The following is a 15531-nucleotide window of genomic DNA, read 5'->3' on the forward strand; positions in this document are numbered from 1 at the left end:
AGGGAGAAGCAGACTCCCCGCCAAGCTGGGAGCCTGATGCGGGACTCCCAAAGGACTCTTAAATAACAATTTTTACTGCTACTACTCCCTACTGTGTACCAGGCACTGTGTTTTCAGAGACTAATGCAATCATTCCAACAGACTTCTAAAGTGGGTCTTAGCGTTATAGTTTTTATAATAGCAATATAGGAAAGTAACAGAAACCTGAGGCCTACTAATTACTAATCATCACCAAAGATCAAACAAATGCTATCATCAACGAGATCCTTTTCACCAAAATGAGTATCTCTTTCAGTGTGAGCACGCAACATGCAAAAATGGCTTCATTCAAGTACCTTATACTTCTGTCTCAATTCTTCTGTGTCTTCTTTTTCTACTTCTAGGACACGGCGCCGTTCGGTAGCATCTTCAGCATAATCAAGCTTAATAAAAATAGATATAATTAGTCTTAATTCCTAAAGTACCCCAATTAGCCATTAAAAAGTCATTTGCACAACTACAGTATTGCATGAAAATAAAAACTTCATATTATACTCAGCTACCTCTTATTTTATTGTTCCCCTACAGAGAAAATGTGTACAAAATAACTAATCCTTCCATGCTGGTGGTTCCCAACAGGCACATTTTCTGATGATAACAGACTTTACTTCTATGTTCAGTGCCAAAGAATTAGGAGTAAATGGAGAAAATATTTTAGGCAATGAAAAGAAGGTATCACAGATAAGAGCTGCACAGAGGGGCAAAGCTTCTACCACGGCAAGTATTTTCAGAGTTGAACAAACCTGCCTAATGAAATATGCACCAGGATCTGGGTTTTAAGTCTGATCCTGCCTTGTGGCATAACCCTGGGCAAAACATTCAACTTCCTTATGCCCCTGTTGAAACAGGGGCATTATCTATCACCTACCTGCCTCAAAGCCAGCACTACATGTAAAATATATTTTTAAATTTCCAAAGAAAAATACTAAAACTACATTCTATCTAATAAGTGTATTCTTGTACTGGCATCTGAATTTGGAATTAATACCAATTTTAAATACACCATTTTAAAAAAATTAGCTAACAAGATCAATTTACCTCCATTTCCATGCGACCCATGCCCATGACATCATACTTGACGACAATCGGAATGGGATCTGTTCTCCCTGTAACAGGAACACATAATCCAGGTAAGAGGCAAAGCTAAGCCAACAGTTCACTTTATACATTGGGTTTGGGTGGTTAGAGATCTTGCCTTGGAGTGCAGAGACCAGAAAGCTACAGTGAACCAAACACAAGCCATTCTCACAGCTTACAACCAAACCTACCTCTCCCAGTTTAAGCCCAACTAACCACCTTGGTTGACATTCCAGTTGGGGAAAATTCCAGATTACTATGACAAAATTAAATAAGTAATGCAAAGCACTTCTAAGCAATGGCACCAGGAGATTTAAAATCAAAAACTTTAGAAATTGCTTTTTAAAATGATCCCCAAATAACTTTCCATCAAGAATCATTTCACTCTTACAGTCCACTGACATCCTCCCACACACACTTTTAAAACTAGTAATAAATATCTCAACTGACATGCTTAAACTTAAAAAAAAAAAAAAAAAAAAGCATGGTTTCAAACATGATACAGGAAAACTCTGTAATTGCAATTCAGCATGTTTAATTTTTTTTTGTTTTCAACAATTAATTGGGGCTGCAACAAAATTTAAATAAAAAGCAACAGTTAGTTGCCCTTAGGCACAAAAAATTGTTTTACTTTTAAACTGGTGCTCTGAGGTCTCATTTTCCAGAGTGGATTTAACACTGGCTGTGACAATCGGTAAGCTGTGAAAAGGACTAGTTGCGAAGAAAATTGACTTTAAACTAATCAATCTATGCTGGGGATTTTTAAAAATGTATATTTAATCCACTCATAACCAGCCAAACAAAGCAAAATGGGGCAGACAAGCACTTTACTACCACAGCTGTTTTACATCACAACTTGCGCTGTTTATTGTGATGTAAGCCCACTGAAAAGAGGACTGACTTACCTTATCCGCTGTACACCTTTAGTGAAAAAACACAATGTTTACTTCCCTCATCATTTCACTCAGGCTGGTGTAAACAATTGTTTTTTTGTTTGTTTTTTTTTGTGTTTTTGTTGTTGTTGTTATACACACATATGTATTATACCTTTGGGCTAAAAGTTGAGTTTTGTCAGGCTAAATCTGAGGCATTACCAAAACCAATCAGAAAAAAATAAATGCCATATTCATGACTAGGCTTGGTCCTGGAGAAAAAACAAGAAACTGTTTTCAAAGTGACTGGCAACCACTTATATGTTGCTCCATATATATATATTTAATTTTTGTCTTTAAAACATAATGAAAAACAAATTCAGAAGTTTACTAATCACCAGTATCCCATTATGGTTTTCAAACAATAAGTAAGGAGATAATTAGGAATAATTATTACAGTGAAAGTTTAAGTTAATAAAGATACTTTTATGCCAGGGGAAAAAAAGGACAAAAGTTCTAAAATACAGCCTTCTTTTAGAAACTATCAGACTGCCAGTTAAACAAAATGAAAATGCATACTACCTTATGCCCAATGGTATAATAAATAAGGAGTGACTGCAATCTTTAGCAAAAGGACCAAATTAAAGACAGGTTATAAAAATGACTTCCTAGGTGCAATATCACTTTCATAACGTCTCAATCAGGGATTTACTGGTAAAATACACAAATGCTCCAATGAAAGAATTGAAAAGAAATGTCAAAGGAATTTACTTTTTTTGGTTTTGGTTTCTTTTTTGGTCTGTCAGAATTTGTTTTGTAAGAATCAAGAAAGTTTTGGTACAAATTCATTACCTCTGTAAACCCCTGTTTATAAACTCTGCATTAGTACTTTTGCCTTCTAAGGCAGTCAAAGTTTGTTTTAATTTACTTATAAATTGCAGTAGCAAGTGCTAGTGCCCATTACATTGTGGGAAAATCAAGTTTTTGACAGTATTAGAATTTAATATTTTAACTGATTTTTTTTGGCAGTTCTAACACAAACAGATACATCCCTTCTTAACAGTACCCTTTAATGAACAAGGATCAGACAAGTTGCATAAGGAAAGGAAAGGAAAATGAAAAAGACCAAGCAGAAGGATGAAGGCTACAACAGAGAAAGTAAGCCTAACATATTGGTGCACTGATGACAAAAGGAGTAATTCAGTCTGAAAATAAAAAATTACCACTGCTAAGTTTACCATCACCACAACAAGTCCAGGATCATAATGCTGTAAAAAAGAAACACCATTTGTTAGGCAGAAACCATTAGGGTAGGAAACAGGCCTTCTAGCAGGCAGATGGGAAGGGGTAAAGTAACAATTGGTTTGTCCCTCCCCCAATTTCAGCTGAAGAAGAGGAAGGACACTTTGTGCTTCAGCAGTTGTTTTCACATTGGTTGGCCCAGGGTGTGAGATTTTTGCACTGCTACTTGAGAACATGTACAACCTCCTCTTTAATAATTCGGCTGGGGCGGGGGGGGGGGGGGATGTTAAAGCGAGAGAACTAGCTCTAGCTTCCAATTTCTAATTTAACTATTCATTCTGGTAAATCAGTATTCAGGGCCCAAGTTGGGACTTCTCCTTAAAGAAATAACATCAAAGATAGATCAACTGGACAGTGATCAAGTCATTTCCTTCACTAAAAGAACTCTAAGAGGATTTGTGGGTTGGGAAGGGAGTCATCAAGAACTTGTTAAAAATATATATATAAGTAAAAGGTCTGGAAAATAACCTTTTACACTAAGTGCTTAGAAAAGTATATTTGAGTTCTGTTATGAATGAATAAAACCCCTGAAGTAGCTTTCCTCAGAAATTTGTTTCCTTTTAATGAAGTCTTCCCAGGCTTGCCAGCCAACATCTTTCTTTCTGCATACAACAAAGCCAAGCTTTGAAGGAGACCAAGAACTCCAGAGAAACCGGCATCAAAATGGCTGTCACATTTATAATTAGTCCACTCAGAAGTAACTCATCACAGAAAATAAACATTCTGGCTTTAAAAATAATTTGAAGGTATTACAATAACATTGTTTGGTGACAGAGGGGAACTACTCTCATTGTGGTGAGCACGGAGTACTGTACAGAACTGCTAAATGATGTACACCTGAAACTATTAACACCGTATGTTAATCATATTTCAATTAAAAAAAATATAGGGGTGCCATGCTGGCTTAGTTGGTGGAGCATACGACTCTTGATCTCGGGGTCATGAACTGAAGCCCCACCTTGGGCACAGAGCTTACTTATAAAATATATATATGACAACAACAACAAAAAAAACCCAAACAAAAAACAATGTGAAGATGACAGTATTGTCTGGGCCAAGCAGTAATTTCTTTCCATTATTAAATAGGCTCCAGACGAAAAAAAACTACTGGGAAAAGACATAGAATATATAATACAGGAAGAGACTGCTTAAAAAAACAAAACAAAACAAAAACCTCTCAATTTATTCATTTGTGATTAATGATCAATTCCATCATAAAGAACACCATTGTGGAACACTTGAATAATAACTTATAGTGGTGACGTTTCAAAAGGTAGATAGGAACCACATGTTTGCTAATATGATATTCTCTAGAAAACTCAACTTTATTTATTTATTTTTAAAGATTTTATTTATTTGCGAGAGAGAGAATGAGAGACAGAGAGCATGAGAGGGAGGAGGGTCAGAGGGAGAAGCAGACTCCCTGCTGAGCAGGGAGCCTGATGTGGGACTCAATCCCGGGACTCCAGGATCATGACCTGAGCCGAAGGCAGTTGCTTAACCAACTGAGCCACCCAGGTGCCCAATTTTTTTTTTAAAGCTTTTATTTATTTATTGACAGAGACACAGCGAGAGAGGGAACGCAAGCAGGGGGAGTGGGAGAGGGAGAAGCAGGCTTCCTGCTGAGCAGGGAACCCGATGTGGGGCTCGATCCCAAGACCCCGGGATCATGACCTGAGCCGAAGGCAGACACTTAACGACTGAGCCACCCAGGCACCCCCAAAACTCAACTTCTTTTTAAAAAATAAATTGAACTAGTGGTGCCTGGGTGGCTCAGTCAGTAGAGCATGTGACTACTGATCTCAGGGCTGTAAGTTTGAGCCCCATGTTCGGTACAGAGGTTACAATAAAATCTTTAAGAAATAAAAAATTAAAAAAAAATTAAATAAAGGGGCACCTCGGTGGCTCAGTAGGCTTAGCACCCGCCTCTTGATCTCACGGTCATGAGTTCAAGTTGGGCTCCACGCTGGGTGTGGAGTCTACTTAAAAAAATTAAAAATTAAAAAATTTTGGGGGCACCCAGGTGGCTCAGTCGGTTAAGTGTCTGCCTTCGGCTCAGGTCATGGTCTCAGGGTCCTGGGATCGAGTCCCGCACTGGGCTCCCTGCTCAGCAGGGGGCCTACTTCTCCCTCTCCCACTCCCCCTGCTTGTGTTTCCCTCTCTCGCTGTCTCTCTCTCTCTCTGTCAAATAAATAAATAACATCTTTAAAAAAAAAATAAAAAATTTTTAAAGGGACGCCTGGTTGGCTCAGTTGGTTGGGCGTATGCCTTTGGCTCAGGTCATGATCCCAGGGTCCTGGGATCGAGCCCTGCATCAGGCTCCCTGCCCAGTGAGGAGTCTGCTTCTCTGCCCCTCTCCCTGCTTGTACTTTCTCTATCTCAAATAAATAAATATTAAAAATTTTTTAAATTAAATTAAAATTTAAAAAATTAAAAATACATAAAATTCAATTAAAAATAAAATAAAATAAAGATTGAACTAAATCCAGGTTCCCTACTTCTTTGTTTCCTTTAAAGGAATAAAGTTGTTTTTTTTTTTAAAGATTTTTTTTATTTATCTGAGAGAGAGAATGGGAGACAGAGAACATGAGAGGGGGAGGATCAGAGGGAGAAGCAGACTCCCCGCTGAGCAGGGAGCCCGATGTGGGACTCAATCCCAGGACTCTAGGATCATGACCTGAGCCGAAGGCAGTTGCCTAACCAACTGGGCCACCCAGGTGCCTCAGGAATAAAGTATTTCTTAAAATTCATTGAATTAAGAACATTTTGTTGTTTATTTCACTCCAAAGGGTGCTTCCACCAGAACACTAAACACTTTCCTTCAAAGAAATTGTCCTCCTCAGCCAAAGATCAATAAATACTAGGACTGTGATCTGGCCAACTGGAGAAGGGGAGGAAAAAAAAAAAAAAAAGAAAACATACCAGGATCTAGAATATACCAATACCAGTGTATTCATGTGATCGAAAAAAAAAAAATTCATATTTTTGAAATCAAAACCTTAAATATATATACAAATACTGAATCATTATGTAATATACCTGAAACTAATATTTTGTATGACAATTATACCTCAGCAAAAAAAAGTATATATTAATTTAAATATTAATTTAATTTATTTATTTGAGAGAGAGCAAGCGAGCATGAGCGGGAAGGGGGCGGCAGCAGCAGGTAGAAGGAGAGGGAGAAGCAGGCTCCCCACTGCGCAGGGAGCCCGACGCTGGGCTCGATCCCAGGACCTCCGGATCCTGACCTGACCTGAAGCTGAAGGCAGACGTTTAACTGACTGAGCCACCCAGGTGCCCCCCAGCCAAAATTTTTTTAAAGAGAAGTAAAAAACTTTATATGTTTCATTAACCAACCCGAATTGTACTTTGTATATTTTAAAAGGTATTTTAATTCTATAATGACAAAAGTACTAAAATGTGCATATACAAATATGCATCTCTCGCTAAAATGTGAAACTATTACGACTTATCATTACTGAAGGGAAAATTAGGCCAAATATAAAAATTCACTGACTACAGCCACCTTGTTTCTGAGAAAATCCCTCATGAGTCAGTTTTGATTTGAAAATAATTAAAAATTGGGCGCCTGGGTGGCTCAGTCGTTGGGCGTCTGCCTTCGGCTCAGGTCATGATCCCAGGGTCCCGGGATCGAGTCCCACATCGGGCTCCTTGCTCCGCGGGAAGCCTGCTTCTCTCTCTCCCACTACCCCTGCTTGTGTTCCCTCTCTCACTGTCTCTCTCTCTGTTGAAAAATAAAATCTTAAAAAAAAAAAAAAAAAAATTAAAAATATACTAATCTATAAAACTGGCCCAAAGAATTGGATTGAAGAGAAATACTTTTTTTTTTTTTTTTTTAAGATTTTATTTATTTGACAGAGACAAAGTGAGAGAGGGAACACAAGCAGGGGGAATAGGAGAGGGAGAAACAGGGCTTCCCGCTGAGCAGAGAGCCCGATGTGGGGCTCGATCCCAGGACCTTGGGATCATGACCTGAGCCGAAGGCAGACGCTTAATGACTGAGCCACCCAGGTGCCCCAGAGAAATACTTTTTTGAGAAATGCTACTTTTAGAGACAAACTCCAGGAATAGAACAACTGGGAAGAAAACATTAAAGAACTACCATAATTTGGTAAACAGCCACACTTCAAAATCATGATTTCCCTATAGAAACAAATTAGAAATCAAGAAGCTTTCAAAGTGATTAAAACACTGGTTGGAGAGTCAATAGATATAAGAACACCTCAATTTCTTTCTGCTGCCTTTCCCCTTAGTAAGACTGATTCAACAACAAATATTCATTACAAATATTTATTGAACTGCTACTACACTGTTGGGAGGCATTGGGCATATGGCAGTGATCAACACAAAGTTCTAAACCCCCACTAATTACCAATAATTAGACAAAATAATCTTACCAACTTAAATTTCTGGCATGGGACAGGGGGAACAGAACATTTATAGGGCCAACGCATAGATCTGAAAACACTTAAAAATATCTGATGTTCTCTTAAGATGTCTAAAATATTCTTTTAAAAGACTGATCCTAATGAAGCAGAAATATAAAAGCCATCAAAGTCACAATATCTACTTCCAAAAGGCCACTAAACTGATTAAGACCGAGAGCCTGTCCTGACATCTTTAAATCTATTTATTTCTTACTTTCAGAAACTCAAAGAGATGTATGAAATATGCTCTGATTTGCAAAACTATTCAAAACAGGACTCTTAGTAAGCTGTGTTAATGCATTTAAATATAATTTCATTTATTAAAACAATGATTACACACAACTCACAGAAACACTGAGTAAAAAATGGTACATCTATTTCCATGCCAAAGCATCACTTTTGCAAATTTCTCCTGAAAATAACAGTCTTCAGTACTGTAAAAACAATGATTACTTTCAGCATCATTAAGTATTTTTTCTTAGTACCTATAATATGATAAATGCTACCTTCCTGAAACACTAACTGGAAACATCAAGCACATTAACTATTCCTTACAAGTTTCTAAGTTTTTTTTTTTATATATTTTATTCATTTATTTTAGAGAGAAAAAGAGAGAGAGAGAAAGCACAAGCAGGAGGAGAGAGAGAAGCAGGCTCCCCACTGAGCAGGGAGCTGGACACGGGGCTTGATTCCAGGACCCCAAGCTCATGACCTGAGCAGAAGGCAGACGCTTAACTGACTGAGCCACCCAGACACCCCCAAAGTTCCTAAGGTTAAAAAAAAAAAAAAAAAAAAGACTTCCTACTCAATAGAATTCAAATTCTCCAGTACAGAACTAACCATATTCTTGTGACAGCCACTTTAGTGATCTATACAACAGCCAGATTAACTTGATTTTCAAATACAGATGTTTTTTAAGGGCACAGAAATTTAACTGTGACCTAAAGGAATCTCCATCCTTCCATCTTACCAGGGTATCAAATCTGGCTTTCCATGATAAAACAGTTCAGTTTTAATCACATAGCCTAATATTACTAAACAAGGACAGAGAAGAGGCAAAAGGCATTACCAATGAACATGTTATGGAATCAGAATGTTAAACCTGAAAAGGATATCTCTTCAAGGATGACATGAGATACTTAAGCCCTTAGAAGAGATTAATAAAGGGAGTTCGTGAGGTGATTTCAATTAAAAAAAAAAAATCACCTAAAGAAAAATCATACTTTTACTCCAAATAAGATTTTTTTTAGCTTAAATTATATCAACTCACTGAAGGTGGTCTCATACTAACCATAATGCAAAGATCAATTTATTTTTTAAATGGGAAAATCAGCTTAATAAATACAATTTCAGGGGGACCCCTAGGTACCTCAGTCAGTTAAGCATCAGACTGACTCTTCATTTCGGCTCAGGTTGTGATCGCAGGGTCGAGAGATCAAGCCCCGCATCAGGCTCCACGTTAGGCATGAGCCTGCTTGGGATCCTCTCTCTCTCCATCTGCCCCTCCCCCCACCCTGCCCATGCAGGTACACATTCTTGCTCTCTGAAAACAAAACAAAACAAAACCATACATACATACAATTTCAGGTTAAAATAACCCCAAAAGACATGCGGCTCAAGATGAAAGGGAAAAATACTAGGTCCCTATTTAAAAAAAATGTTGGGTAACACTTCTATGCCCTGAGTTTTACTTATGTTTGTATCCCGAGTAACTGACACAGTATCTGGGATAGGGTGGTGTTCAATTAAAAAGCATTATGTTGGGCGCCTGGGTGGCTCAGTTGGTTAAGCGACTGCCTTCGGCTCGGGTCATGATCCTGGAGTCCCAGGACCGAGTCCCGCATCGGGCTCCCTGATCAGCGGGGAGTCTGCTTCTCCCTCTGACCCTCCCCCCTCTCATGCTCTCTCTATCTCATTCTCTCTCTCAAATAAATAAATAAAATCTTTAGAATAAAATAAAATAAAAAATAAAAAGCATTTGTTGACTCAAAAGAATGAACATGTACATAGTGGGTCTAGAACTTGTTCAGGTCCATATATTTAGTCATCATAGTGCTTTCTGCTTCATGCCATGAAATTCTGGTAATTTAACTGTCTTGTAATCAAGTAATTATTTCATCAAAAAGAACATAAGGCTGTATTATCCAGGCCATATCTCAAAAAATATGTAAGGTATCATAAAGAAATATTTGAATTTTGCATTACTGTTCATTAGAGACTTGTTCAATTTGTTTTATCTACTGTCATTTGTTAGCCATCAAAAAAGCAGGCATCACATGTTTAAGGAGTTAGATAGACTTAAGGCTCACTTCAATATTTTTTAAGCTTATTTATTTACTTAAGTAATCTCTACATCCAACATGGGGCTCAAATTCACAACCTGAGATCAAGAGTCACATGGTGGGGCGCCTGGGTGGCTCAGATGGTTAAGTGTCTGCCTTCGGCTCAGGTCATGATCCCAGGGTCCTGGGATCGAGTCCCGCATCGGGCTCCCTGCTCCTTGGGAGCCTGCTTCTCCCTCTGCCTCTCTCTCTCTCTCTCTGTCTCTCATGAATAAATAAATAAAATCTTAAAAAAAAAAAAGAGTCACATGGTATTCTGACTATGCCAGTCAGGCACCCTGGCTCACTTCAATTCTCAGAAAGTTTAGAGTGGAAAATATCTGAGTAGAGAATATTTGGGAGAGTTATGTAGATAGTAGCCAATCCTACAGCATTGTAATAACCCAACAATCCAACACCTTCTTAGAGCTGTATTCTCTTACTATTGGTTAATAAGCTTTCCATTACTACACTGAGAATTTTTTACTATTCCAGGATCCCTCAATAACCCAAAAAAGACTTTCCAGCTTCATTTAAACTGCTCCACCTTTACTTTCCACATTAACCCTCTCCCCAGTTGATCTTTAGGTTTTTTTTTTTTTTTAAAGATTTTATTTATTTACTTGCAAAGAGAGACACAGCGAGAGAGGGAACACAAGCAGGGGGAGAGAGGGAGAAGCAGGCCCCCCACCGAGCAGGGAGCCCAACGCAGGGCTCGATCCCAGGACCCTGGGACCACGACCCGAGCCGAAGGCAGACGCCCAACGACTGAGCCACCCAGGCACCCCTATTTTTTTTTTCCTATACTTTTCTAGGTAATCCCTAAAAAGACTGGGCTACAAAATCTCAGGTCTCCAATAAGAAATAATTTCTAACCACTTGTGTCACCTTTGACAGCCAGAGCCTGAGTCTCAGTAGCCTCCCCTGCAAAATGGATACTATCCTCACTTTCAGGTTTGGTATGCAGATCAAGATATAACCAATAGAAGATGCTTTGGAAACCATAAATCACCATGTAGGATGTTGAACTCTACACCAATTATCTCCTTAAGGCTTCAGAAAATTTTTTAAAATTAAAAAAATTAAAAAAAAATTTTTTCCTTTCATTTCCAAATTTGGCATTTTTTTTTTAAAAGATTTTATTTATTTATTTGAGAGAGAGAGAGAGAGAAAGCACATGAGAGGGGGAGGGTCAGAGAGAGAAGCAGACTCCCTGACCGAGCAGGGAGCTCGATGCCGGACTCGATCCAGGGACTCCAGGATCATGACCTGAGCCGAAGGCAGTCGCTTAACCCACTGAGCCACCAGGTGCCCCAAATTTGGCATTTTTTAAAATAAAATGAATGATACTCTAAAATAGAAGCTGTGACAAATTATAATGTTTTACATGCAATTTGGTGATAATGAAACAACTCTATTTACAGATGGGAGAAAGTTATTATCCAGGATCAAAACCAAAGAATCATCCAAAAATGTTTCCCATATACCATTCCATTAACAAAATGAGACTGAGTATGAAAAGCAATGTTACATAAATATTAAATCCAAGCCAAAAGAATGAACCTAAAGAAGCGTAATTTTAGGGGCACCTGGGTGGCTCAGTCGTTTAAGTGGCTGCCTTTGGCCCAGGTCATGATTCCAGGGTCCTGGGATGGAGCCCCACGTCAGGCTCCCTGCTCAGTGGGGAGTCTGCTTCTCCCTCTCCCTCTACCCCTTTCCCCTGCTCGTGCTCTCTTAAATAAATAAAATCTTTTAAAAAAATAATTTCAACAAAACCTTCTCCAAATTAAATATATAGTTCAAATCATCTAAGAAAATATATTTAGCCTAAACAAAATTGAATAACCATTGTCAAAATGTTCACTATTTTACTATTATTGTCACCTGGAAGACAACAGCAGCTATATGTGTACTGAATAGCAAGATACTAATCCACAGTGTGTCAAATTTGTAATAGATGAAGTCCACATGGAATATAAGAATACATTCAGAATGTCAAGTAGATTGAAATTACTAAAAAATCCCCGATTTCCTTCAGAGTCTCTGCTAAGAGTCCAGAGATCCTAGGCCATCCTTAGAATTTTTTTTTTTTTAACAGTTCTAAAAACCTATGATTCCATACAGCTTTGAAAGCAATTTTGTCTCTTCTTAGTTCCAATTTTCAAATGTTGGTTCACTAGTGAATATATTTTCAAATATTTCTACTTGATTGGACTATTCTACTTACAAGAAATCATTATCACTACATACTCTATATTGCTTTTTATCTTATATTTTTAAAAGATTTTATTTATTTATTTGACAGAGAGCGAGTGAGCACAAGCAGGGGGAGCAGCAGGCAGAGGGAGAGGGAGAAGCAGGCTCCCCACTGAGCAGGGAGCCCGAAGCGGGGCTCAATCCCAGGACCCTGGGATCATGACCTGAGCTGAAGGCAGCCGCTTAACGGACTGAGCCACCCAGACACCCCTATATTGCTCATTTTAAAAGTCTCTTGGAGGGGTGCCTGGGTGGGGCAGTCCCTTAAGCGTCAGACTCTTCGTTTCAGCTAGGTCGTGATTTCAGGGTCCTGAGATCAAGCTCCCAGATGGGCTCCATGCTCAGCACCAAGTCAGCTTGAGACTCTCTCTCCTCTACCCCCCACCCCCCGGCATTCTCTCTAAAATACATAAATCTTAAAAAAAAAAAAAAAAAGTTTCTTGGACACTCACTTTCTTGCCTAAGTAAGAAATCCAGTTTCTACATGAACCAGTTTCCTTTATAACAACGCAATTAAAAAAAAAATTACGCAAATTAACCTAGGCCAAGAAGTCCATAATACGGTAGGAAACAATGTAAATCAGGCTAAGGATAATACTATTAAGAAAAACAGCATTACATTAATTCAGACCCAAAATCACTAATACATTTTAAATGAGTAAAAGAACCAACTGTCTACCCTACTTGCTGTAGTGAAAGTATTTTCTCAGAAGCCTATTTCATTCACATGGCTCAGAGCAAATTCTTTGGGGGAGCTTGTTTAAAATGTAATCTGGGGCACCTGGGTGGCTCAGTTGGTTAAGTGTCCGATTCTTGATCTTGGCTAAGATCTCAATTTCACAGTTTTGAGTTCAGGCCCTGTGTTGGGCTCCACGCTGGGCATGAGGCCTACTTAAAAAAAAAAAATAAAAAATAAAAAGCAAAAATAAAAATGTAATTTCCTGAACCCCACTCCAGACCTGCTGAATTGTGCTGGTTGGGAATCTACATTTTTAACAAGCACCCAAGGTGATTCGGTGGCTCATTTAAGTTTGAAACCATTAAGTCTAACGGAAAAAGTACTGGAGTAGAGGTCAGACTTGTGCATTTATAAACACAGCTCATAGCCTTAACAGTCTGACCATGGATAAATACTTAAGTTTCTCAATCTATTAAGTGGCATTATCTCCCACTTTACATATTGAGGAGGAAAATGAGATTGAATACAGGTATAAAACTTATATACCATCATGTTCAATCCCTAAACCTCCAAATCTTTTTAAAATATAGGTACACTGAGGGTATAGCAAGGAAACACTGCTTACTAGTTACAGAGCTCAAACTCAAACCCAGGTCAAATTTCAAAGGAGATCATAAAGTGGTAACCTAAAGTGGGTCAAATCTAAGTCTTCCATATGTTTTGTTTATCCCAAATTATTTTAAATTTTTTAAAAAGATTTTATTTATTTATTTGACAGAGAGATAGCGAGAGAGGGAATACAAGCAGGAGGAGTGGGAGAGGGAGAAGCAGGCCTCTCACTGAGCAGAGAGCTTGATGCGGGGCTTGATCCCAGGACCCTGCGATCATGACCTAAGCCAATGGCAGACGCTTAATGACTGAGCCACCCAGGCACCCCTCAAATTATTTTAAACTTTGAACCAATATTTGTCAAGTAGGAAACTGACCAAAAAAGATCTAGATTTCTGGTTCCTTTTAAAAAATTCAGAAGCTCTGGGGTACCTGGGTGGCTCAGTCAGTTGAGCTTCTGACTCCTCTGATTTTGGCTCAGGTCGTGATCTCTGCGATCGAGCCTCATGTGGGGCTCTGCACTCAGTGGGGAGTCTGCTTGAGATTCTCTCTCTCCCTCTCCCCTGCCCCCCACCCACGTGTGTGCACTCTCTCTCAATCGCTCTAACAAATAAACCTTTTAAAAAGGCACTGGGGTGGCTCAGCAGGTTAAGCATCTGCCTTCGCCTCACGTAGGATCAAGCCCCACATCAGGCTCCCTGCTGAGCAGGGAGCCTGCTTCTCCCTCTTCCTTTGTAGTGCTCTCACTCTCTCTCTCAAATAAATAAAATCTTAAAAAAAAAGCTTAAAAGTGCCAGCAGAGAGAAATATAAAGTATAAGAAATTGAAAAAAAGGGATGAGGCGCCTGGGTGGCTCAGTCGTTAAGCAGCTGCCTTCGGCTCAGGTCGACTGAGATCGAGCCCAGCGTCGGGCTCCCTGCTCAGTGGGGAGCCTGCTTTTCCCTCTGCCTGCTGCTTCCCCTACTTGTGCACTAATAAATAAAATCTTAAAAATGAAGGAAGGAAGGAAGGAAGGAAGGAAGGAAGGAAGGAAGGAAGGAAGGAAGGAAGGAAGGAAGGAAGGAAAAGGGAAGAAATTAGAATATAAGACGGAAGTTATAGTATTCCCCCACGCCCCGGAGACCTATTACCAACCATCCCTAAAAATATGGCCAAAGTTCTTACCACTCGATCTAGCCTTAAGTTTCTAGTAACTTTATACAAAGTTATGTTAATCATGAATAATATATGTAACTACTTTAAGAGCCTTAAGAAAAAAAATCACATTCACAGGTATCTCTAATTTTTTTGGCCAGAATAACTGCTGTGTATTTCAATTCTGTAATACTTGCATTTCTCACCACCATCATAATCTTTCCAGAACAGAGAAGTGAGCCACCACAGACTTTAGGTACACTACAGCATATTGATTAAAAGCATAGTTTTGGCACCACTATTCTACCACTTATTTGCTATAAGGTCTTGGGCAAAGCACTGCTCATAATGTCAATTTCCTTATCTAAAAAACAGGAATGGTATCTACCTGAAAGAGGATTTAAATTAGATAATCCATATGCAAGCACTCACTGAACACTTAATAAATGCTAGTGGCTATTATAAAGGACTAACACTAAACCCAGTGAACAAGAGCTTGCCAGTCAGACATATGCACGAACTAACTATACACTGTGCTTCTTGGCTGATTTGTTTTATCATCCTTCATATCTGTATCTTCTTTTCCATTTCCATTGCCATCACTCTATTCTAAGTCCTCATCAACCATACGCAGACAACTTTCTAAACAGTCTTTCATTCATCTTCAGACATACTTGGATCATACTAGTATTTAACTTCTACCAAAGATGTCCTGGTTGGTGTACTGGAAAGAACAATAGATCATACATCAGAGATTTTGGAGCTGGGTTTCAGCACTATCACAAAGACAT

General features: G+C 38.8%; 1 protein-coding gene across 9 annotated transcripts in view; it reads right to left on the reverse strand.

Moving 5' to 3' along the window:
• The window catches only part of GPATCH8 (G-patch domain containing 8), a 118700-nt gene that overhangs the window by 53032 nt on the left and 50137 nt on the right, over positions 1 to 15531 (reverse strand). For 5 of the 9 annotated variants that reach the window (XM_045888771.3, XM_064582814.1, XM_064582819.1 and 2 more), the window contains 2 exons: positions 1078 to 1145; positions 336 to 422 (listed from right to left, as the gene is read on the reverse strand). In XM_045888771.3, the coding sequence (XP_045744727.1) occupies positions 336 to 422; positions 1078 to 1145 (155 nt within the window). Of the gene's footprint in view, positions 1 to 335; positions 423 to 1077; positions 1146 to 3211; positions 3257 to 15531 lie in introns of all 9 variants that reach the window. The other 4 variants (XM_064582816.1, XM_064582817.1, XM_045888774.3 and 1 more) reach the window with 1 other exon arrangement.

Source organism: Mirounga angustirostris, unplaced genomic scaffold (assembly GCF_029215605.1).
Source record: "Mirounga angustirostris isolate CCGP_5_RB_7025 unplaced genomic scaffold, mMirAng1.0.hap1 SCAF_17, whole genome shotgun sequence".
Classification (NCBI taxonomy): domain Eukaryota; kingdom Metazoa; phylum Chordata; class Mammalia; order Carnivora; family Phocidae; genus Mirounga; species Mirounga angustirostris.